General features: G+C 44.7%; 1 protein-coding gene across 1 annotated transcript in view; it reads left to right on the top strand.

Annotated features, from left to right (window-relative positions):
• LOC8033495 (neprilysin-1-like) overlaps positions 1 to 26,320 on the top strand; it is a 200,871-nt gene that overhangs the window by 66,307 nt on the left and 108,244 nt on the right. The window contains exons 6-8 of the mRNA XM_002404656.3: positions 5,795 to 5,989; positions 8,678 to 8,764; positions 21,545 to 21,675. Coding sequence (XP_002404700.3) covers positions 5,795 to 5,989; positions 8,678 to 8,764; positions 21,545 to 21,675 — 413 coding nt within the window. The remainder of the gene's footprint in view (positions 1 to 5,794; positions 5,990 to 8,677; positions 8,765 to 21,544; positions 21,676 to 26,320) is intronic.

The following is a 26,320-nucleotide window of genomic DNA, read 5'->3' as shown; positions in this document are numbered from 1 at the left end:
CCGCGCGGTGCCAGCCACCAGTGCTAAATCCGCCCCGCCCACCCCGCCCCGCCCCCGCCCCGCCCCCCCCCCCCCCCCCCCCCCAACACACACACTCACTCACGGATTAAGCGCGACGATGGGATGACGAGCGAGCGGGACGGTGAGACGACGCTCCTGACGCCCGACTCTTACTTCTATCTTCTCCCCCACTTTTCGCCCCTCACCCCACCCCAAGTCAGTGACAAATGCGCTTAGCGCGCGTACACGATTGACTCTGTTCCCCCCCCCCCCCCCTCTTAATTTCACTTCAACGCTTACAACACACGGAGGCCGCCGCCGAACGATCGCCGTCTCGCGACATTCGTCCATACTCGGCCGGGAGTACCGAAGGTGCGCTCGAAGCGTGGAAACAGCGCGATGCAACGAAAGGCAAAGGGCATCTACACTACGAACGGGCAGAAGCCGATGCAAAAACGTGCGCGAACGTAAACAGAAAAGTGCCGCCGCTCGCCACTACGAAATAATACGCGGTCGCATCCCTTTCCTGCTGCTCGTACTTTCTCTTACTTGACGGCTACTCCGTCTTGCGGGACATCCCGACGAAATGATCGTCGGGATACGGCGAAAGGCCGTCAACACCGTCGAGTCAACCACCAGCAAGCGTTGTTGAGCGGAAGTTGGTTCACTAGGCCTACATACGACGAAACCGACAGAACACGAACATCAAAATCAAAGCACAGGCGGTAACTTCGAGCGACTTCTGCCCCGCATAGATTTACATGCAGCGCTTTCACTCGCCACCACGGTCACATACAATTTTTCAACCCTGGAGCCACCGTACCTGAACCATGCCAAGGACCACGCCAACGTCCGGCTTGCCATTTGTGTTTGCTCACCTTGTCCGGCTTTGGATTGGATGCTGGATCGGCTTTCTAGCAAAGTCTATCAACAGCTGGCTCGATGCTGGATGAGGTCTGTTCTAGTCTCAACACGAAGTCGGAAATATATAATTGTGCTACTGTGCTATTCTATAAAAAAAAACAAAAAAAAAAAAAAAAAAAACGGGGGCACAAAGAAGTACACGACGCTTCGACGAAGTGCCCTCTGGGAACTAGTTGGCCACTCAGTTTCGGTTTCGATTGAGCAGCTTCCTTTCATGCTATCACGCCGTGACCGAATGCGCCGCTTGAGTTTTCGATGATCTGACTTTTCACGAACGTACAATACATTCATTCTCGAACGATACAAAACGAAACGAGAAAAGAGTCAAAGTACAGGCTAGCTGGTGGAAGTTTTCGTTTTGTCAACCATTTCGTCGTTTACCCTGAGACCTGTCTGTTTTTTCTGTTACTTCTGCTCTTCAAAAAAAAAAAAAAACCCAGTCTCAGAGTAAACGACGAAATGGTTGACAAAACGAAAACTGGGGCAACTTCCTTGCACACAAATTACTGCACACAAATTACTATGGTGTCTTCCTCGTGTCATCATATATCGCCCACTCAAATTTTACGCTGATAGGAGCTTAGGTTTTCGCAAACGCTGAGGTCGGCTAGCTACGACGGAGGCTCTAACAAGCGTCTCCTACTCTTCGCTAAGCCTTTTTGGACGAGCTTTTACTGACGCCCAAGATTTGTGTCTAAACGGTGTGTCTGAAATTATCTCGGCATACTCAGTCAGGAAGAAAGCAAACACATAAATATTACGGCCATTACCAACCGTCAAATGCGCTTTGAATAATTTTGTTCCTTTGGCACACCGCATAGAGGTTCACGCCCGTCCGACGCACTTCCGGCGAACGGTGCAACGTTCTTCACACAATTGCTCGACTTTTGCTTTCTTAAAACGGTTTGTGTGGGGGAATGTGCCTATATGATTGCAGAAAAAATTTATGTGCATACGCGATGTTGAATATTAGCGGAATGCAAGCGGGTGGGGACTTAGCTTCGTGCAGTCAGTACAGATAAGAGATAAGATGTGTGTTCAAATTGAGCTTTTCAATGGTGCCTCCAAGTTTTACCTCACGTACTCAGGCGTATTAAGAAAAACAGTAGGTGCAAAAAATATTATTTTGTCTATGGACGCATAAAACAAACAAACTTCCTGACCAGCTGTAAAGGTGCGAGCTCGATGTATGCAAACTTATTGGTCATTACAGCTTGATGACTCGTACACAAGCAAGATACCCGAGCTACGCAGCGTCGAGATTCCCAGCACTGGCTCGTTCACGAATATCTCGAAACGCAAACAGAAAGGCTCGATAGAGTATAAAAATACAACAAGCATGTGTGAAGGCAAGCTATACGTCTCGGGCTTGTGCTATAGATTCGAGGTCTGGCCATTTAGGTTAGTTTAGAGACCAAAAATGATGCTCTCGAGACCAAAAAACGTGAGATCACGGCCGTTAATAGTCCACGCTGCCGATCGAAACCGAAACCATGCCACTCTCCTCCCTGGCCAACTAGATCCCAAAGAGCAACGCGCGCCGTGTTGCACGCAGGGGTTTATGGAAGTAGTGACCCTTTGTGGTTGAATATAGGGTGCACGTGATGTTTCGATTACGATCATGCAGAATGATGTAAAAAACGAATGTGCCGAACAAACTGTGTCTTCCTCGGACAGACCATCGGACCCGGAGTAGTTCTCCGCGCAGCCTTTTTCGGGGGAGTACGATCTATAGTCACTCGCAACATTTCAGTTTCGTTATCAACGTTGCCGCGGGGAAATGAAGGAGTTTCGCTGTTTTTTGTTTCGATTGCTGGGTGGGCTCTCTTGCTGTGCTTGCTTTCGCTCCTCTTGTCATGACCGACTGGCCCGAGCATACTGCGGCGCTGACATCGTCTAATAAAACGCAGTAGCAGCGAAATCAGCGACAGCGACGAAGATACCAGCTTAGCTCCAGCTCGAGTGACGACGAGGCAGCCGTTCTCGGCGAAGTCTTTGCCGACTCATTCGCCTTGCCAGCGAAGAGGCCCAAGATATGGCGTTACGTCGAAGACGTTGTGCACACTTGTTCGGATGAAGAGCTAGGTATGTCGTTTGCTAGAAGACAATACGACAAATTCCCCTCAGATGGAACTCGCCTGCGGAGATGACGGTCGCTTTACGGCATGCGTGTTTGGTATTGCTTAACAGCCCCTTTGCAAAACGTACAGCGCCACGACGGCAGGACATTTTATCAAAGCATGAAGTTCCGATCAGAACTTCATGCTCTCAGCAAAATAAAAATGGGAACCGAAACTGTTAAAAAGCGAGGGCAGACAGTGGGGCAGACGCTATGAAAGCGGTGGCAGCGCGTGCAACTGGGTGGATCGCTTACTGAGGCCGACCGCTGAACGACCGCTTGCGCGGAGCGCTCGGCATCTGCCTGGGCAAAGGGCTGGATCGCGCATCCCCGCTTGGTCGCTGCAGCTGCAGCACGAGAGTGAAGCCACCGATCGGCGATTTTGCATCTTGAAAAATCGCGTTTTTGGAGCGTTTCGGAGGCTGGCGGCAACATGCTGAAGACACGCTTTCTACTCGTTCGTAGTCAATCGTCGAAGAAGCTCTTTAAAACCCTGTGTAAGCCCTGAGACTTGCCGTTGAGAACATGTGGAAATTTCTACGGAAGCGCAGTGCCGCAGTAAAAATGCCCGACTCATCGAAAGCAAGTTTCGCCGCCACGATGCAACGCGCAGGTCACGAGTGACCCGCGCGTTGCATCATTGGACTTTTTCCATAATGCAACGTGCGGGACCCTTGTGACGTCACATGTGACGTCAATTGTGATGTCATTATAGGAAACGTCCCATAATGCAATGCGCGGGTCACGAATGAGACTGCACATTGCATTATACGACGTTTCCCATAACTGAACGCGTGGTTACGCCGACGGCGACGTTGGCGTCGCCGACCCGCGCGTTGCATCATGAGACGCTTTCCATAATGCAATGCGCGGGTCACAAATGAGACGGCGCGTTGCATTATGAGACGTTTCCCATAACGCAACGCGCGGTTACGCCGACGGCGATGTTGGCGTCGCCGTCGCCGACCGCGCGTTGCATCATGGGACGCTTCCCATAATGCAACGCGCACACGCCGTCATTATGGGAAAGGCCCCATAATGCAATGCGCGGGTCATGAGTGAGACCCGCGCGTTGCATTATGGGACGTTTCCCATAATGCAACGCGCGGTTACGCCGACGGCGACTGCGACGGCGATGCCGCTCAAGCCGGAAACGGGCGTCTAAGAGCTGCTCTCTAAAAAATTAATAGATGTAAACCAAATTGAATTTTCATTCCACAGCCATGTTTGATCCCGTCTTTTTTAACAAAACTGAAATAAGCCTTTGTTAACTGGTTCAAGGATGATGCGGCGTTAATACTAGGCCAAGGATAATATTAGGTGTCACCTTTTAGCATATTGAAGACATGTCCAACCTAACGGTCATTTGTAACCATCATATAGTTTCTATATCAGCGAAAAAGCCATGTCGGTTACATATCAAAACTTGCATGGCTCGAATGGCCTGTGAAAGCAGCGAGAAAACGACGTCGGTCAGTCATCGAAAACTCCGTGGCTGAACTGGCCGGTGATTACAAAGAGAAAACGATGTCGGCCAGTCAGCGGAGACTCCACGGCTAGACTGGCCGCTGACTACAGCAAGAAAACGATGTCGGCCAGTCACCGGAAACTCTATGGCTAGGGTGGCCAGTGACTACAGCAAGAAAACGATATCGGCCAGTCACCGGAAACTCCATGGCTAGGCTGGCCGGTGACTACAGCAAGAAAACGATGTCGGCCAGTCACCGGAAACTCCATGGCTAGACTGGCCAGCGACTACAGCAAGAAAACGATATCGGCCAGTCACCGGAAACTCCACGGCTAGACTGGCCGGTGACTACAGCAAGAAAACGATGTCGGCCGGCATCGGGAACTTTCCGGCTGGCGCTGGCCAGTTTAGACAACGAGTCCCCGATATCGGCCGGGATCGGTTTCTTACCGGCGTCCCTGGCCGGGATCCGCCGTACAGCTCCCGGTACTGGCCGACGTAATCCCAGTATCGGCCGACATGGTGTGCTACCTGGGAAGTGCAGGCTTTGGAAAAGGACTCTACTTTGGGGAGTTGTGTCTTCTTTCTCAATAACATAATGCAACATGTTTTTAATAGAATGAATGCCGAAATAGAGTATGTCAGGATGCCCGAATTTAAAAAAAAACCAAGGTGTTTATTTATTCGCACAGAAATTTGTCGATGTATGATTTTTTCCTCGCCTTTGTGTAATATAGCACGACTATCGTATCACTGAGGTACTTATATATACTTTAAATAATAGCCATAGAGAAGTAGAAGACTATCTCCAAATTATATGTTTGTGATTAAATTATTTGATGACATACAGGCCTCCAAATTTTGCCATTTGTCATCCCAGCAGGCATGTTTGGCAATGTTTAAAAGAATAAAAATCATTTAAAGAAATATTATTCCTATATATTACGAGCAACCTGTAGCCATTGTTTTATTATAAAAAGTACTAAAATTTTCCCAATTTATTGTTTTAGTTATTCAATTTTAAACCTGCCCCCTCCATCAATGCGCGTTAGCGCAACTGTCCATGCCTTACGAAGTTTCCTGTCCCCAATTTCTTTTTCTAGCCAACACTAAGTGTGGATTCGTTTATACCAGACACTATACAATGGCATATAAAAAAATCGCTTGATCCTTTGGTCGATCTTATCTGAAATCACCCTACTATGAAATATGCTGTTTATAAGCGCATATGTGTGATATACTAGATATTAACAAGTCAATTCCAACATGCATTATTTCTCAAGCTCGACCAAATTTTGTTTGGCTGGGTCAATGAAAACGAACTGATTAACCAGACAACAGAAGCCGGTGTCAAAATGGTTGCGGCCTACAAGAAACTTATTGAGTCAACTACGAAGGTCTTCAGGCGCGACTTAACTGATGACAAGGCGCAGCAACTTTCCGAAGATATACTGCAGTTTGAAGCCACACTGGCAAAGGTAATATATAATACCTTTCAGTAGCAAATCTTAAGTATTGGGTGCCTGAAATAACCAGGCTCGATCTAAAATGGGCCGTAAAACCGGCGACAGCACGTAGCAATCTAAATACTTCCTTAAAGGTGAATTTCACACGTCGGTTTTATCTTGTAAAATTTCAAAGCGTAGCTTCCTTTCTGTAAAAAAGAGGGCCAAACTACTTACCGTGGTCAACAGCGGATAGCGACGCAGACGACCAGTCGAGTGGCGCGGGGCCTATTTGGCGAACATACTGATAGCTGGCTCTAGCTCCTTATCAAGACTAAGAGGGACTTTATTCGAGACTGCTCGCGAAGACTGCTCGCGAAGACCGTGGTCTATTAAAGTTAACACAATATTTTTATATATACCTTTGGCTTAAAAATAAATGCGGGCAATAAAAGTAAAACGAAGTGAAACCAAAATTTAAAAAAATGAAAGCCGTTTATCCTGTAACGCCGAATTAGAGCGCAGCTCTTGAGGAGGAGGAGGAGGGAAGTTACTGGGGGATCACGTGACCTTGGTGGGTCACGTGACCTGGGAGATTACGTGACATGGGGGTGGGGCCACGTGACGATGACGTCATCAGTGGTGATGGCGATGACGATGCGGATGCCGATGACGTCATCGGCATCCGCATCGTCATCGTCATCATCGCTGATGACATCATCAGTGACGTCACAGATGACGTCGTCGGTATCCGCATCGTCATCGTCATCATCACTGATGACGTCACTGATGACATCATCGTCATGTGACCCCGCAGGTCACGTGACCCCCCCCCCCCGCCCCAGGTCCTCCCGAAGGAACCCGAGGTCCTCCCGAGGTCCTCCCAAAGGAACCCGAGGTCCTTCCGAGGTCCTCCCCAAGGAACGCGAGGTCCTCCGAAAGTCCTCCCGAGGTCCTCCCGAAGGAACCCGAGGTCCTTCTGGAGGACCTCGGGTTCCTTCGGGAAAATTTACCCATAATGCACCGCGCGGTTACGCCGACGGCGACGGTGACGGCGACGCCGACGGCGGTCAAGCCGGAAACGGGCGCCTAAGAGATGCGCTCTAAAAACGCGGTTGCATAACTACGGCGTTCTCTCTGCCGGCGTATTTTGTACGCGCGTGTCGTCTGCTTTCGCTGATAGGCTGTACCTTCCGACGCTGCTCCCAACGCCATTTATCAATACCTGCGCCAAGCGCGCCCGCCACTTGATTCGCTTTTCTGCGTTGCCGTCCGCCGTTGACCCTGGCATGCTTTTTGGCCATATTTCTTACAGAATGGGAGTTACGCTTTCCATTTTTAGGAGATAAAACCAACCTGTAAAACACACCCTTCACGTAACGTTTCGAATGCTTCGTGCAGGCGCCGATTTTTACGACCCATTTTAGATCGATCCTAGTTATTTTGAACGCCCCATACATCTTTTATCTCCCGCTAAAGCGAATTAATTTGTTATTCAATTTGAAACTTCGTGATCGGGCCTTGTTTTCTTTTTTTTTTTGCATTTTTTTCTGAGAAAGCTTTCAGGTTCCATAAAATTTAGGCGGGTTTCATGCTTTTAATATATGTTCCTGTGTTCGAGATATTTAACAAAATGCTCACTTTTGTGCAATTCCTGAAGTTTTAGTACCAAGTACCCTAAGCGATGCCTTTTAGTGAGAACAAGCTATTCACGATTTTACTGTATTTCTGTTCTAATTGACTATCTGACACAAAAAAAAACAACTTTTAAAACAAAGAGATTTAATTTATGACAGTATTCTTAGTTATAAAAGTTGGTACTTCTCAACACCGTGGCTAAGTAAAATGCGCCGAAAAAGTTTTTGTTCTGTTTGTGTAAATAGTGCCGCGCAGTGTTAAAAAGAACTAGTCCTCAAGTATGAAATCCCTCGACACTCCCACTTAAAATGTTTATGGAGCTGACAATATAACTTAGAGATTTTTTTATGCAAAGTAAAGTATATATTGATGTCATAATAATGAAGCTCTTCTGCGAAAGGAAATTTACAAAGCATTTCATTCACAGTCTAGGATATGCTTCGCATATTTTCACGTGCAATATATTATCACGGCTTCATAAAAATTTCATCACTTTTGAGATTTTTTAATGGCATTAAAGTCATTATATTGACAAGTAAAAGGGACTATTCATCGGCTAAAAATATACGAGCTAAGTACGGTGATCACAGAAAGCTTAGGACCCTTTTAAAGCCCTGGAACACAGTATTACTGATAGTAAAATTCCCAGGTAGAAAACAAACTTTCATTCGCTTTACTATTCAAACGAATATTGCCGACAAACCATCCCGATTGCCAAAAAGGTGGCGAAAATATATATATATATATTTTTATTTTAGTGCGGTTTACGTAGGATAACCCCTTAACGGGATTTTACATTTACTCCAATCGTCCCCGTGTGTGTGAGTGGTCTGGGAAATTATTCCTGCGCACTGCAATTTCAATTTGTTATCAAAACTTTCCGGCAGGCCTATTAATTGAGCTAGGCTAAAACGTCTGGGAACCCATGACAAACACAGTAGCGCCTTTTGCATGGGATCCTAAAAAAAAAGGACTCACAATAAAACATAACCCGCAAAACAAAACAAAACAAAATATCGGGAAGATTTCGAGTACATAAAAATTACGACCGTTATTCGGTTGTTTTCTTTTTCTTTTTCTAAGCACTCTAAGGCTGATGAAGACAGAGGTAACTTGTCCTCAATGTACAACGAAATGAATATCTCCACCTTGTCTAAAACGTATCCCAAGGTAAGCGGAACGCGAACTTTAACAACCTTTTTTAAGCTAAAACGATCTCAATCTATATAATATTAGAGTACACTTTAATGCTTCTCCTAGTGATAGGAAACTATATAGTACTCGTACAATTCAATCATTGATCTGAATAGGGATGTAGAAGAGCGACGTGTACTTGACTTCAGGGTATTTTCAGGTGAGATTGTGAAATTATAGTCCAGGTCATATTTTTTTTTTATAGTAATGTAAAATACATATTGAAGCCATATTCCTGGAAGGAGCATTCAGCTATATGCGAACGCCGTAACTGATTTTACCCCGGAGATACAAAATTTTGAAGCTCAAGCCGAGTAGTTTGCCATTGTTTCCCTACGGTGATTTGCACAGCCGTCCATTTCACACGGAAGCATGCACGTAGAAATATTTCTGTATTTGTTATTTTATAAAAAGTATGCAACATGTATGCGGAATACCAAATATGACAATAAAATATTTCTATAAAATTAATTTTGAAACCCGTGTAACAAGCGCATTTTAATGAAATTCAGAAATTATTCACCATCGTATTACTTAATATAAAATAAGGCGCAATATGTCAGAATGATCACCTTTAAATACGTATTACAAATATATAAAAGATTATGCTTATCCATTATTCTAGTTATATTAGTAATGCAGAAACGATGCACGTTCTTTTAAATGTGGCACAATTGCACGTCAATATTTAAAAATAAACTTCACTTTTTATTCTCTTTAAGACCTGATTATCCGTTCAGGGTTACTTGACCTTACTTGTGGTGGCAAGAAAACGAGTAACATATGGTCTCAAGAGAAAAACGACATTAAAACTTTACTCAAATTGAGCTGGCTTGTAAGGTTGTGCGAATAGTGGTTCGAATAATATAGCTCAGCGTCATCCCTAGTTTCTGCACTGTTGAATGAACTACTAGTATTCATCTTGGCTTTTTCTTACACTGTCAAGGCTATGAATGACGCAGCGCTATTCGTGTCGAATTTCACACAAGCCTAGTAGCTTGCTTTCGTTACAGAGGCTTTGCCGCACGACGTCGGCTGTAAAGGCGCTTTCACACTGACAAGTCGCAGATGTCGCGCGGCAACTTTTGTCGCAAAAGCAATAATGGCAAGTCGTGAAAGCTACAGGCTTGAAGCTGTATCTTCCAAACCGATTTTTGCGATCGGGCGCTCGTCGCACGGCTGCTGAACCGACCAGCGGGGCCTCGGAAGTTACGTGAGATGCGCCTCGCGTTTGTTTACATCCGGCATGACGAACTTGTGTAGGAGAAGCATTAAACATGCCCGTCCCACACCTCGGTTCGCGGCCGTGGATACGGAGCCACGGAGGTTTCTGCGGCGGCTCGCTATTAGAGAATACCCCTTTTTTTTTATAAAACTAGCACCCGATTTAAACGAACCCCCCCCCCCCCCCCCCCCCCCGGCCAGAAAAAAAAAAAAAAAAAAACGCGATTGGGCAGCAAAATCTTTCCACTTTTGTTTCAACAGGTATGAACTGCGACGCGGTAGCTAGAGCGAGTCCAAGCCGATCTAGCGATTGTGCTTCTTTGTGCAGTTCAGAAGGACCCATGCCAACAAAACGAGTCTTTTAATATGGGAACGACGACGCATGTGTACCTGTGAGACAACGAAAATGGGAAAGCAGCGAAACACGAACCCGAGCTGCGGGTGGGGGGGAAGACGGGATCAATGACGGCTCCCGAGAGCTTCCGAGAAGCGACTCCACTGTAGCGACTCGCCGATCGCCCGCAGGGCGAACGTCGGCGGTCACTTGTAGCATGTCGCCAGTCGCTCGCGCCACTACCGCTGGTCGCCAATGTGAACAAGCCAGAAGGAGACATGTTTAGAGTGCAGCTCTTTGGTGACCGTTTCTGTGTTTCGCGGCGTCGCCGTCGGCGTAAACGCACCGATAAACTTAGAGGAAAATTGAATTGATGTTGAGGTCACGTGACTTATATTTTCCAGATATATCTAGTGCGGAAACTGAATGTTTTCATATGTGACGTGACAGAAAGTCCTGTGACCTCATTTCTTCCCCTAAATATACCGGGCAAACTGAACTGGTGTTGAGCTCACGTGACATCAATTTCCCCTCTATATTCAAAGGAAAAACTCAACCCGCTAACCTTAGCGGGAAAATTGGCCTCACGTGACCTCAAGACAAATTAGGTTTTGCCGGAAAATTTAGCGGGGAAAATGACGTCACATGACTTCATGTGACGTGACGTTATTTCCCAGCTGACCGAAGCTTCGCACCGCGAAACTTTGGTCAGCGGAGCGGTGGAGGGCGAGGGGCGGAGTTGGGAAAAAGATGAGGAAAGAGGAGGGGAGGGAAAGAAATGAGGAGGGAAGAGGAGGAGAAGGGATGGGCATACCCTCTCCTCCGTACCCTCCTCAAGAGCTGCCCTCTAGTTTCGCACTACAGAGATTCGTATACGTCTTTCATTTTTGAGCGCAAATCTTAGGCCCCCATTTCTGGCTTGAGCTGCATCGCTGTTGCCGTCGGCGTAACCGCGCGGGTTGCATTATCGGAATAATGCAAGCAGGCGTAACAGTGCGTTCCAGTCTGTTAAAATTTTCGCTAAATTTCCCAGCTAACTTTAGCGGGAAAATTTTGCCACTGAATTTGGCAGGTAAATTTTTCCGCTAAATTTAGAGGGGAAATTCTTCCGTTAAAATTAGCGAAAAAATTTCCCGCCAAATTTAGTGGTAGCATCACTCCGCCAAATTTAGCGGAAATGTTTCCCCGCCCTATTAAGCAAAAACAATTTCTCTTGTAAATTTAGCGGGGAATTTACCGCTAAATCTAACGGAACAGTTTCCCAATAAATGTAGAAACAAGTATTGCCAAATTTTCCGCTAAATCTAGCGGAAAAAGTTTTCCAATAAATTTAGAAACAAGTTTGCCAAACTGTTCCGCTAAAAGGGAGGGTAGCAGAAGAGCAGGAGTGGAGAGTACGAAGGGGAGAAGGAGCATACCCTCCTTTCCGTACCCTCCCCTCCTATTCCTCAAGAGCTGTGCTCCAATTCGAGATTACAGAAAATTGTAAACGACTTTCGTTTTTTTTTTTTTTTTTTACAACAGACAAAGTCGGTTGAATGGTGCTGCTCTACCACAGGGTATAGTAAGTCATGCTGTCCCTAGGCTAGCTGGTTCTCTTGCGTTGCGTACTAACCCCCCCCCCCCCCCCCCCCGAATCTCCTTTAGCGGAGGAATCTCCTTTCATTGACGAAGGACTGTCGGCGGACGCCACTGCTGCCAGTATTTGATAACTGTATGCACACTACATTACTGTAAGGTCCGAAGCCTTCACACGATGAAGCTGTGTCACTGCGAAAACAAGACAAGAAAACTAATAATAATAATAATAATAATATTACTTCATTGAAATTACAAACTACAAAAAAAAAATAGTGCTGGCCTCCGAAAGCTGCGTCCCGCTTGTGCGTAGGGCCAGGTAACCAGCAAAAATGCATGTACAGTTGTCAGCAAACTTTTTTCGAACGCGCGAGCCGTGGCTTATCTTGAGGGAGCGCTATCCTGGCGGCAGCCGACAAAAACGGCTCCGTAACGAGGCACACTATGGAACAGCCCAAGCAGGGGAGGCCGCTCCGTTCAAGGTCGATATCGCAGCTGGACCGGCAACACCGCAGGAATTTCACCGGGCAAGCAATATACTCTTATCGCAATCTCCTCGCTCGACGTTGGATAGATGACTGCCGAAAACATCAGTTATTGATTATTTCATTCAGGTGTCTTGTCGTAGCTGCACAACGAAACATTTAGACAGGAAAAGAACCGTATAACTAATTGGCTGGCCCATACCGCCAAAAGTCCCACTTGAAGACCGGATACGAAGAGTATCACTTTCAAGAGCAGGCCACTTCCAAAGAGAATTTCGAATTTTGACAAATTTTTTGCTGTCCGCAATAGATCGCATCATTCAAGAGTATCGCAACGAAGGATGCCTAGAAGAGGCCCCAGGTAGATCGCGCCCACGTGCGACTTCAGAAGAGGACGATTTGAAGATCGTCGGGTGCGTCGCTGATGATCCGTTCAAGGATGCCAGGGAGGTAAAAAGCACCCTTCAGCTTTCGGCATCTACGTCAACAAATTTTTGTGTCTCACGTTTGAAAGTAAACTGAATTACAATGCTCATATAAAAACCTTGAAAACGAAAGCTCACAAGTCTCTCAATACCATAAAAGTTCTCTCGCACCGGTACTGGGGATCAGATCGACTGTGCCCCCTGCGGATCTATGGCTCTTTGGTACGCTCCCGACTAGACTATGGCTGCTTAGTTTATGGGTCTGCCAGCTAGTCTTTTCTCAAAATATTGGATCGTATATTCATCATCTTCGGCTTTGTTTGGCTACAGGTGCGTTTCGTACATCCCTGGTGCCCTGTTTTTATGCAGAGGCTAATACATGTTTCCTCGGAAGACTTAGACTCGCGTTGGGCATGTGTACTCTCTTCTCATTCGATCTCTCCTCCAGCACCCCATTTGAGAAGTTGTTAAAAAAACACGATCGGAACGACTATTTCTCGCAAAACGTGCCGTGATCCCTCCGTTCACCATGCGACTGAAAGCCTTGGCTTTCTGATGGATTAGATGTGGCATCCCAGGTAGTCGAATATTCTGACATACACTGCAACCTTTCTCTTGCACAGTATAACAAGAAAAACACTCGAAATGTGGTTCGTCTGCAAAAATATTATGAGCTCGTTCAATTGAATAAATATAATACAAAGTTCTATACAGATGGAACGAAACCTGAGACCTTTGTTGACTGCTCTGACATTAGCTCTTCAGGGGAAGTTGTAAGGAGGATAAATACAGCCGCTACCATCATGTATGAGCTCTTCCTGGCTACGGAACACAGCTCGCCACAGGACACACTGACAGGGGTTTCACTTACTCTCTTAGCTGCTGCCTACAAGAAACTCCCTTGTTGTTGAAGTCCAGAACAAAATTATTGTGACAGCTAGAAAGCATTGCACCATTCTCTTCTGTTGAACTCCCAGCCATATTGGTATACCAGGCAATGAGGAGGCCGACCGTGCTGCCCGCACATGCGTTAGCAGAGAGGTAGATACAAAAGCGATCTTTACATGGACTGTCGCCTTTCTGTAAGGCCTCGCATACGATCAAAATCGCAAGCCGAGTAGAATGAGGAGATCTACAACCACCTTTATCTCATTAATTCAAACCTAGGTGAACGGGGAGCGCCCGGCACCAAGAACGGTTTTATGAAGTGATGCTGTGTCGTATGGGCATTGGTCGAACGCATATGACTTATGGTTACCTCCTCCGTGGAGACGATGCCCCTTTGTGTGAAAAATGTGGTGAACCCCCAAGCATTCTTCAGTTTCTAACTGAGTGTCCTTTTTAAGAACTGGAACGCGAATCTTCGCACAATTGTACATCAAGCGTATTCCCTTAGACCCAGTATTGTTATTGGGTGATGAGCCATTCGTGACATACAAGCAGGGTTTCATGTGTTCAGATGATATGGGTCTTCTAAACCCGTTTCATGTCTCATTCGTTTATTTTTAAACTAGACCAATAGTGTCCTTTCTTCTTTCTTACCCTTAACAAAATAGTTTCCTTCCTTGGGGCTTTTTGGCCTCAGCAGCCTTTGCGCCATAAAAACCTAATCGAATCCAATCCAGGCACATTATAGCGGCGGCCATTTCGAACCACAGACCGTATGTAGCGGGGCGCTCCAAGGATGCGACTCCATCTTCCTCCTTGTCGACCTGACCGGGTGCCACCGGAGCGGTTTTTCTCCTCCCTCACAGTTCTTAGAAACTGATCGGGATCTACCTGTGGGATTCACTAGAGGTATTCATGCGTACCCAATGAAATGCAGATTGTACTTGATCACAACAGGGGTTTTGTGGTTGGGCGTTTTTATGTCAGTTCATAAAGTGATGTTCCGGGTGAAATTTTGTATATTTTGTGAAATATGAACTAGATGAAAGTCACGCCCTTTGGAGAAGCACTCAGCTATACGTAGAGTGCGTTCCACGATAAGCCGGCAAAGCTTTTTTTTCTTTCTGAAGTACAGAAACAAAGAAAGACACAAAGGTACAATTATTTTAGTAATTAATATTATAATTAATTCGTTAAAAAATACAATTCAATTACTAAACATTGGGCATAATTAATGACTATGAATTTCATCCACATTATAGAGATATGAGGAATGGGCCGATAACGGTGCTCCGTAAAATACGGTCAACTTGGACACGTTTTGAAAATGGGTGGGAGAGTTCTTACGAGGCAACGCGATCCAACACAAGTGTAAAGCTAAACTAAGAACACCATAACGTTTTAAACCCTACGATACCGCAGCACAGCTGCATTTCCTTTCTCGGTTCTAGAAATTGCCTTTCGTAGCCGATGTTGTGCGGAAATACACTATAACATAGACAAACTAGCTCAATTTGAGTGAATATATGTTGCCGTTTTTCTCTGAAGAAGCTCATACATTACTCAATGTGTTTCCATCAAAAGTTAGTTCAAGTCACTGGAAACAGTTAAGGAAAGCTTAGAAATAAAATAAACAGGGATTCTCCTTTTTTTTAAATTTTGACCTGCAATTTTGTCACGTTTATAAAAATTAGTTGCGTATCTGTAATAATCGCAATACTACAAAAATGGCTAAGCGTACTTTCTCTAATATACCTTAAATGAATTTAAAAATGATAACATCAATATATATATATATATATATATATATTTAAGTAGTTATTTTCTTTATAATTTGTGAATGTGTCTCCAGAACGTGTTTATTTGATATTTTTCTCACAGATTTTGAATAACAAATGTTTATTGTAATATTCAATATTTTGTGCAGATGTATTAAGCCTTTCATAAAATAAGTAGAAAAAATTAGTTACGTGAATGCTTCGGTGTGAAATTGATGGCGGTTCAAATTGCTCTAGCAAAACCTTGGCAATCTCCCCACGAGCTTCAAAACTATATATCTCCGGAAGAAAATTAGCTACGGCGTTCGCATATAGCTGAATGTTCCTCCCGATAGCACGACTTTGAAGGGATGCTAAGCCCAAATTCGGATTTCGCCAAATAAGGCCGCAGAAGCGTTGAACAAGACGCTACATACACCAAGACATTACTCGTACATCGATATCTCAAACGGATGTACGTACTTTTTGGAAAAGAAGGGCGCGATCAAGAGAGGTCTATGATGTCACTGTTCTTGAGAATTTGACAAGGAAGGCAAGCGGCCTCGCTTCTCTCCTCCTCGCTTCGGTTCACCAGCTCGACGGGACGTACCGAGGGTAGAGGGAATAAGAATCGCGACGTGCCTTGTCTCGTCGGCCACGTCGGCCGTGTTCGATCGCGCAATTCTTTTCCAAACATACGGCGATCCGTTAGGGATATCGCTGGATGAGTTATGTTTCTGTGTTTTTCAGCGTCCCACCTATCAGTCCAGCCTTGTTTTGTGAGCTCGAATTTTTGGTTCAGTATCCCTTAACATATATTCTTTAACAGAAATGTAAAAGAAAATGACCGAAACCATTATTGCACGATCAGTCGTGGAGACACCCAACACAATATATTATAGATTTTGATGTACCGCTGTGCAAGGGTTTCGTAAAGATTTGTATTTGCTTCTCTTAGAACATTTTGAAATGAACCAGAAGCAGTAGTTTCGAGGAACCCCGCGAACCAACTTCGCTTACATTAGCGTGGCATACCTACCTAGCCAAAAAAACTCAAGTGGTTTTCCTGAAGGAGCACAGACACCCCAAATTGTATATGTATTGCCCCAAGCGGCTGAAACTAATCCCTAGGTATTATCATCCCTATTTACATGATGAAAGTTGCTTCAGTGCGATAAAAAAATAATGAATTCCACAACGGGTCTTTGCTGCCTCTTGCTGCACCGAAACGGAAGTGTCGTAACATGATAGCATACATGATGTTTCTCGTTCTCGCATTGTCTGGATCTCCGTCCGAAATATTATTGTGATCATGCACTGCACAAAACTCTTAACCAAGCATTGAATCACACTTTCCTCAAAGTGTTTATGTAAGCTGTCACGAAAACATCAAAACAGGAGAGTCACCGTTCATTTCCGGCTGACTCTCAGTACGGCTGGATAACCAGTCGAAAGTCTTCATTATAAGAGCAATTGCACGAGACAAGGAAAGGTCGGAGCGCTTGTTTCGGCTACTTGAGTGCTTTGGCTTTGATATTTTAAAAAGAAAAGTGGCATGATGCCTTCGCAAGAACGAAACAAAAAGTTTTATAAATGCCATTACTACACGTTGGGAATCCTCTAATTTACTCGCCATATGAGTCAGCGCATATTGTGAATAAATTACCGGATTTCTTTTCTGCCTATTGGCAGAGACATGAAAGACCCGGAAACACATGTAAAATATGTTTCTGTACGTTGAATATTTTTATGTGGCGCCTTTTTTATTAGTTATGAGGAAAAACAAAATTGGAGTTGTGAAAGCGCTTTTAAAATTGAATGCAACATATCCGTGTAACACTTCTCCCTCAAAAGTAGAGCTCGTTCTTTGCTCAACCGCAAAAAAGGCAGATGTCTCACAGTTGGAAGTCGTTGCCTAAGCTCGGCGCAAACTTATTCGCTCTCTGTGGTCAATCTCAGTATATCCTCCATCGTGTTGAAGCGCAGCACTATTGCGAGAGCACGTCGCCTTTCGCGACTCATCCGCTCGCGCTTTTCTGCGAAAATTAGCGCCAAACGAATGCACGCAAGAAGCTTTGACAGCGTCAGAGCCGTTGATAAAAGCGATAGAAATTAAGGATACTAACTTTGCACATTCAGAAAGCAAAAAAGATCGCCTAAAGTACGTTTCAGTAGACTTAATGTGTACACCAAATATACTTCTAGCGTACTTCGTATTTTGGTGGTAGAGTTCACGATTCGACCCTTTCTGGCAAATAAGGTGTTCACTTAGGCAAACTGCAAATATGTTTAAATAGCTGTAGTTTGCTATTTGCTATCTTTTTATTTTGCTATATTATTCGTTGTATATTTATGTTTCTATATTATTTGTTATATTTTAGGAACTGTTCAATAAAAGTAAACTATTTGCGTGTTGTAACGTATAGCTTTTTAATAAAGGATCATTGCAGAGACGAAACTAGCCTTGACAATGTGGCAGAAATACATGAGAGTTTTAGTAGATCGTGTTTTCAGGCCGCGATATTTGTAGCGGGAGCTCTCGCTCCCAATAGACCTGTTCCCAAATTTCCCAAGCATCAAGAAGATTGCAGGGATTGGTGCTTCACGCCCCACACGCCTACGCGTTCCCCGTGTAAAAGATTCGAAGTAAATAACCAAAATAAAGCGTTGGCGAACGCGCGTGCAAGATGCAACTTATTGTAGGCATCTCCTTTAGAACGGTTACAGCTGCAGACGCCGGCACGTGCTGCGCGTGGAACACCAACCCCTGCATTCTCATTGATGCTTGAGTAATCTGACAAAAGGTCTATTCGATGCTTGCATTGAAGCGCGTGCCCGCAGCGGTAACGGGCCTTCGAAAACGGTAAACTAAAACTCCCTATATATAATCGCCGAGTACAGAATAATGAATCGCTTTGTGCAGCATGTCTGTGTTGTTCCTGAACGGCGCAAACAAGGGTTATCAACGTTTCCTTGTGAATATTATATTTTGTTTGATCGTTTTTGTTTTAAGAGCTTGAGCTTTATTATAATGTAATTGGGGGCCGAGAGCACGATGAGCCCTCTTCTGTGGCCTAGACAGCCACCATATCGTAAATTAGGAGATCAACTCATTATCAAAGGTAAGCTCTGGAACTTGGCAATGCGAAGCTGCCCAAGTAGCACAAGGTGGGCTTCAAATACGGTGCCGACGGGGGCCCCACGTCGGTTTTGCAACTCGGGATCAAGTGGTGGCCACTTGGGCAGCTCACGTGGGCTACCTTAGAATACCCTGTGGGTGCCTAAATAGGCACCCACGGGGTGCCCATTTAGGCAGATCGCATGGGTTTCCTTCGTGGGACACTCAGTGCGTCTACTTGGGCAGCCCACAAGGGAACCTTCCCCCCTTTGCGGGGGTTCATACTGGGCCTACGTTGGCAGCCAACATGTGGTTCCCCCAGAAACCCTATTTTGTTCAGGGTAATTTCATCATTTCCCTACGGTATTACAGTTCATCGCAAATTGAACATCTCTCAATTTTCTCATGTGAATAATGAAAGTATTACGATTTTGATAGGTCAATAAAACGTCTTGAACACGACCGTGAGAAATTGGGCATCATAAGAGTACGAAATAGGACAAAACATCTGCACGTTTTCAAATAAAATTATGTTTGACAGGCAATAAGGATGCGTAGCCAGCCTGAGCCAGCTACAGGCATAAGACACGCCGACGGGCGTGCTTCGAGTTGACACTTAAATTAAGTACTCTTGGCAAATGTTTCACCCCATGTAATGTGGCCATTTCTATATACACAATGAGTAGTAATTTAGCAATATTTTGCAAGCCTAACTTTTTTTTTCTCACGCTTAAAGTTGCAGTTCTGGATGATTTAATATTAAACTAAACAAACCTCTTATGTTGAATTACCACAATGCGCAGTATATATACTCAATATCAGCGGAAAATGCCATTGATATAGTAGCACAGGTAGTCCAAGTGGACATGACCACGCTTTGTCCCCTTGGAGCCCTCATCTTCCTAAAATCAGTCCCTGCAGAACCGGGGCGGGACGCACGGGGGTTTTACATTGGTAACTCAACTTGGGCACGCCCACGCTTCACCGGCCGTGGAAACCTCATATCGCATTTGGCCTTCTTAGAGACGAGGCGAGTCCATTGGGGGTTTCACGTGGGCAGCCCAAGTCGGACATGCAAATGCTTACTACCGTTGATCCCATATTATCGCAACTTGTCGCCCGCATGGACAAGGTGGGACCCACGACGATCCTACATGTGCAACCTAAGCTAGCCATGCTCGCGCCTTGCTTCCGTGGAGCCCACTTTTTTCAAACACTTGCCCCCCCCCCCCCCCCCTCCCCACTAAGATGGAACCCACGGGGGTTTTACATGGGCAGCCTAAGTCGGGCACGCTAAAGCTTAGCCGCCATGAAGCCCACATCATCAGATTTGGCCCCCGTAGAGCCAAGGTTGGCCCCAAGTGAGTCTTACGTGGGCAGCCCATGTCTGGCATGCCCGCGCTTCGCTGCTGTGGAGCCCACATCATCGCCACTTGGCTCCCGCATGGCCGATGTTGGACCGACGGGAATTTTACATGTACAGCCCAACTCGGTCGTGCCCACGCTTTGACCGTACCTTCGCTAACTGTGCCTCCGCATTACCGAGATGGGATCCACGGAAGCATTGCACCCGCAACCCAAGTTGAGCATCACCATATTTTGGATCATGAAGCTCACATCTGCACTAACTCTGCCCGCGCATAGCTGAAGTGGGACCCACGGCGCTATTGCACCGACAGGCCGAACTGGGTGCGCCCTCACGCAGCAGAGATCACGAGCGTATTGCGTGGGCATGCCCACGTTGCGCCCACGTGGGACAACATAGATTACGTAGGGGCTGCCCGAGCCCCATAGCCCAGGTGGGCCCCACATGGGCCCCACCTCTTGCGCTACTGGAGTGACACAAAAAATGAAGCTCAGAAGGCAGTTGCAGTGGAATCCAAGTGCCTACATATTTTAAGGCTCTTCAAATAATAAAACTATCGGAAACAATTTAGAGATTAATTTTCTATATTGCCAACCTTGTGCAAAATAAATTGTGTATAAATTAAAAACATAACTTTTCGTAATATCCTTCCCCTTTAATTCGGGATTGAAAATATAGTTTTCTATTATTCCAGCATTCAAAATAATGCCCTCTAAATGTCTCGTTAAGCAAAGCTACAATCGGAAATGTCAATCAGACCATTCTGAAAGAGAGTGCGGGTTTATATTGCAGCATTTCTGCTAATACAATATTTGGCCTCAGAAATTTTGAAGAACTTACAAAGCTTTTCAAAGTTTCCAGATTTTGACGGTAATCGGATAAGCGATTCGCCTAAAAATCGCTTATTTGATCAAAGCTAGAGTATGTGGATGCAATGTGTAGCCCACATCAAATATATATCTAATTAACGAACTCAAATGTGCCCAAATTCATGCTACTTGGCTCATTCATTCGTTATATTCATACAATATGAGCATTTCATCTTAAAGATGAATCAGGGCTCCCGCTTCTTTCCAGTCGTCACCGCATCACCAGCGTCTCTTAGTTTAATGCGTCTTTTTTCATTCACCGCTATGAGAACCGCCCTATATTTCATCCCCTGCACGCACATCGCAGCGCACCTGTCATTCTCTCCAAGTTGCCCGCCCAAGCACCCGCACTACTACCCTTTGTGCTTCATTTTCCCCCGAGCAGCTCTGAACTGGAACGGTCTTTCTCAGGACACTGTTAAAATCACTTGCCCATCAACATTTAAGAAAACTGCAACACCAGGTGTCTCGCTTTAAAATTGTTTGGCATCCATGTTTACCCATTTATATACCCACGCCCATGTAGTAACCTTCAAGGTTTTGTTAAGGTAATACAATGAAATGAAATGAAATGAACAAAGCCCCGTATAAGTTGCATTTTTTTGTTTTACATTGTAATATAATTTCGATCTTTGTGGACATCTGGAAATTGTTTTGCAGAAATGTAATCCTAACGGTATGTTACCCTGTTCTTTTCGTTGTTACTTTACAGATTGAATGGCTAAAACTATTCAATAATATGTTTGCATATGCCAATATGACACTGGATCAGGGCGAACGTGTGATTGTAATGGAGCCTGCTTATTTTCACAATATTCAGGAAATTCTGGAAAAAGCAAATATGTAAGTCAGTGCATAGGCTTATACAATTATCATGCTTATATGTCACAAAACTACTTGCCACACAATATTTGTTCAACTTCTCCGTAGGTTTATAACATTTGAAGGTGGGCAGCATTCAAAACTATAAGAAACCTTTACCTTTAAGGCCTTATATTGCATGGAATGCAGTATTTAAGGACTGATCGCATAATTTTTTTAGGAGGCGTTAGAATGTCATTTATAAAAGAGAAGATAAAAAAAAATGTTCTTCCGTCACAAACGTTTAGCGATACCATGCGTTTTCATACGCCAGACGCCTGAGTTCCCGACGCTCTTTATCAGATAATTTAACGCGTGGCATGTCTACACTGGATAGTTGTCCCTAGACGGGTTCAGCGCTTCTTTTTCGGGGCGAGCGAGCGTGCTGCGTGATATAACTTGCTATTTGAATTCACCTACGTCACAGCGGTATGGAATCACTGTCATGTAATGTAAATGTCCAGCTCAAATTGACGGGGAAGCAGAATTGGTGTATAGGCCACATTACATCAGTACACGTGATGTCAATTTCCCTGATAAATTTAGCGGGGAAACAGAACTCGCGTGTAGGTCAGGCTACGTTTTTATTTATTTTATTTATGCACATACCTACATCGCCCAAAGGTCATTATTGTAGGGGAGTTACGTAAAAGAAAATACACGACAAACAAGTGAAATAACAAGAAGGCATAAAATAACATATAAGTTCTAGATACCTATTGAAAACAAAAGTTTTGTAAAACTGAGAAGAACATGTTTTCAGGAGAATCGACAATTGAGCTGTCCAGACGATTCCAGTCGGAAATAGTATGGGGAAAAAAAAGAGTGGGCGAAAACATCCGTTAGGCAGTTAATTTCTCGAACTTTCATCTGGTGGTCCCTTCTTCTTGATACGTAATTTGGTGCCTGCATATAAATAATTTTATCGATTCCGGTGTGATCACTGTAAATAGCGTAAAATAGATTCAACCATAAAGATTATCTTCGTTGGCAAAGGAGACCCCATTTATGTGACCTTTTTAAGTTAGTGATGCTCGAACGAAAATCATAGGTACTGGTTACAAAATGACCTGCACGGTTCTGAATCCGTTCCAGTTCATAAATTAAATTTTCAAAATGATGGTCCCATATTGCATATGCGTATTCCAAAATTGGTCGCACATGTGTTGTGCAGAGCGCCTCCTTGAGAAGCGCTGTCCCGGTTTTGAAATCGCGTTTAATAAAGTTTAGAACACCGCTTGCTTTATTAATCACTTAGTCTATTTGCTTATTCCATGTCAGATCAGATGAAAAGTATATACCTAAGTACTGAAATTGTTAACGCTATCAAGAAAGTGATGACCCAAATGATAGTTCGATAAATGAGGCTTACGCTTTCTGGTAAAACTAATAAAACAACACTTTTTTTTAGTATAAACTCATTTTCCACTTGTCACACCACGCAAAGACAACATCCAAGTCATACTGGAGAACTGCAACATCAGATGCATTTTGGAGACTACGATAAATGACACAGTCGTCCGCATAAAGCTTTATACTAGACGTTATTCTGTTTCTGGTATCATTAATATAGACGAGAAAAAGCAATGGCCCCAAGACCGAACCTTGAGGGACCCCTGAGGTTACGTTGACATAGGATGACATTACCCCGTTAATAATGACACACTGTTTTCTGTCTGATAAATAATTCTCTAGCCACCCAAGAACACACGTAGGTAAGCCCAGAAACGACAATTTACGCAAAAAAGAGCATGAGAAACGGCATCAAAAGCCTTCTGAAAATAAAAAAAAACAGAATTAACCTGTAAACCTTTGTCGTAAGAAGCCAAAATATCGTGGGTGAATTCACTCAACTGGGTGTCACAAGAGAGGCCAGAGCTAAAACCATGTTGGTGAGGTGTGAAAAATTTCCTAGCTTCAAGATGCTTCAAAAGGTTAGAATAAATAATATGTTCCAAGGCTTTGCAGCATACACTGGTGAGTGAAATAGGCCTATAATTCATGACGGTGCATTTAGCACCGGATTTGTGTAATGGAACAACATTGGCAGTCTTCCATTCACAAGGGAGTTCACGGCTTTCTAAGGACTTATTAAACAGTGTAACCAAAAGGGGGTCAATGCACGCGCACAATTCTTCAGAACATGGTTAGAAATACTGTCTGGTTCGGGCGCAGCCCCCGAATTTAGACCCTGCAGTAAATAAAAAAAACACCGTTTTCGGAGATAACAATGTCGGGCATAACCTCAGAGATAGACTCCGCCGTGGTTGGCATAGCCCGGTTAAATGGTTGTGAAAAGACCGAGTGAAAATACGTGTTGAAACATGCCGCCTTTTCGAGATCGTGAGAGACAGTGCCCTGTCCGTCAAAGATCGCGGGAATACCAACTTCGTCTTTTCCTATGAGATTTTACATACTTCCACACTTCTTTTGGATTACTCACCAATTTGTCTTTAATAGAAACAAAAAAGTTTGAATTTGCTTCTTTCATATGTATCTTTAAAGAAGAGCCGATCCTCTCGAGCCGATCGCGTACGTCACTACACTGTGTTTTGCGGTAACGTTAATACAGCCCACGTTTCTTATTGATAAGTGAGCGCAGCTCTTTATTTGCCCAAGGTTTATCAACTATACGCTTTCTGGTGATAATTTTGGACGCTACATGACGATCAACGAATTCAGCAAGTTCGCTATTACAAAGATTCCACAGACTGTTAATATTCATATTCTTCAAACTCTGGGAGAAGATAGGTTATTCGAAAGGTCTTCAAAATTTCCTCTATCATAAAAGAATACTTTCCTCGAAGGCGGTCTCTTAATGTCATGTGGTTCACAGCCAATGTCACCAACGACTACCTCGTGGTCACTAATCCCCGTAATTGTTGTAACAGAACCTACAAGCGTAGGGTGGTTGCTAAACACAAGATCTAAAGTCGATGCGCTTGTCCCGCCAAATCTTGTTGGAACGTTCACAAAACTGATAAAGACTGTTTTCGATAAATAGGGATTCTAAAGTCGTGTAAAGGCTGGATTTGCACCGTGTAACAGGAAGTTTATCTTGCCAGTCAATCTTGGGAAGATTAAAATCACCACCTACGACGATGTAATCAGAGGTCAGCACTGACAAAGCATTCGATAACGCCTCGAGTGGCTTTGTATCCCTGCCCCCATGAGGCCTGTAAAAGGAACCAACGGCTAGCTGTTTTGCATTTGCCAGTTCTATTCTGCACCAGACAGCTTTACAGGAGCGGTCATTCATATTTAACGTAATGCTTTTGATGGCTGACAAGTACAAAAACTCCACCTCCATAAGCGTGGAGGTGGCGTTTTTGTACCTGTCAGCCATCGATAGACATTGTTTTTGGAGGCAAATACCTCCGCGTCACAAACAGTACCATCCAACCACAACCCGGTACCTATAACTATTTCAGGATTAGTAGCAGTAATGAGGTCGGCGAGCTCATCCGATTTATTCTTGATATGCGACAGTTTACAGCAATAAAATCAAGTTCCTGTGGCTTACTTTTGCGGTATTTGACGGGGGTGCTTGATTGCTATTAGATATTTTCGACAACACGATCCGTTGTTGCATCATAGGTAAACGTCTTTTTTCCCACGATAAGCTTAATAAAGCGTAGTTTAAAATTTTCATCATGGTCCTTCGCAAAGTCAAGAAGTTTCTTCCTTTTAAATCTTACACGTAACGAAAAGTCTTCGCTAAGACACAAGCAACTGCCTTTGAGTTTGTGCGCGTTAGAAAGAATGTTCTGCTCATCTTTAAATGAACAGAACTCCACAAAGATCGGCCTATTTTCGGCTGCAGAAAAGCGACCAATTCTGTGATCGCGTCCGCCTCCGTGCAAAAATACAAGCCCCGCGATCCATGAAGTGTGGTATAACGAAACTGGCTGGTGAAGTCGAATTGTTCTATAAATTATAAAGAATTAAAAAGAAACAAAAAAAAAAAAAACGAGACGATTGTTTTTAACGCGGCACCTAATCCCTCGAAAGAGTCCTGTGCACTGCCCGTGCCCCAGTGCACGCGCGATCGGTCGATCAGCCGCTGTCCAGAGCGATGAGCGAAGATTGTTGACTCACGGCTGCTGGAGCAGCGTCTATCGCCGTTTCGTTCATACCGTAGCGTGTCGCGCTGAAGCGCGGAAACGAGCATGCCAGCAGATAAAAAGGACACGCGTGCGGAGTGCGGGGGTCTCGGCAGCAGGCAACTCGCAGTCAGGGAGCGCGGCGATGCAATTTGGTCGGCGTTCCGGTCTTATCCAACCCTTTGCTCCCGACAGTCCACACGTGGACTTCTGGAACAATTGGTGAAGAAAGCTCGGTGCGTACCACATTCGGTTCTCGAACAGGCAAAAGGGCTCTCGCATTTACCAGAACGCGACATTTACAGGAATATAAAAAAGTTGCGTCTGCTCCCAGGCATCGAACCTCGGACCATTTGTGTCGGAGTCATGTACAATAGCCGTTTAGCCACGGGCGCGCTTGCTTGGAGATGCGAGTGGCAATATTTTAAGTATATTTATGGTATTGTCTTACAACTCCTGCTCATTTGGACGAGCGTCGGTCAGTAATATATTAGACATAGAGGTGAACACTTACGCTGGATGAA

Source organism: Ixodes scapularis, unplaced genomic scaffold, assembly GCF_016920785.2.
Source record: "Ixodes scapularis isolate PalLabHiFi unplaced genomic scaffold, ASM1692078v2 PGA_scaffold1__304_contigs__length_218370807, whole genome shotgun sequence".
Lineage (NCBI taxonomy): Eukaryota > Metazoa > Arthropoda > Arachnida > Ixodida > Ixodidae > Ixodes > Ixodes scapularis.
The sequence above is the reverse complement of the archived record's forward strand: the minus strand, read 5'-3'. Positions and strand labels throughout refer to the sequence as shown.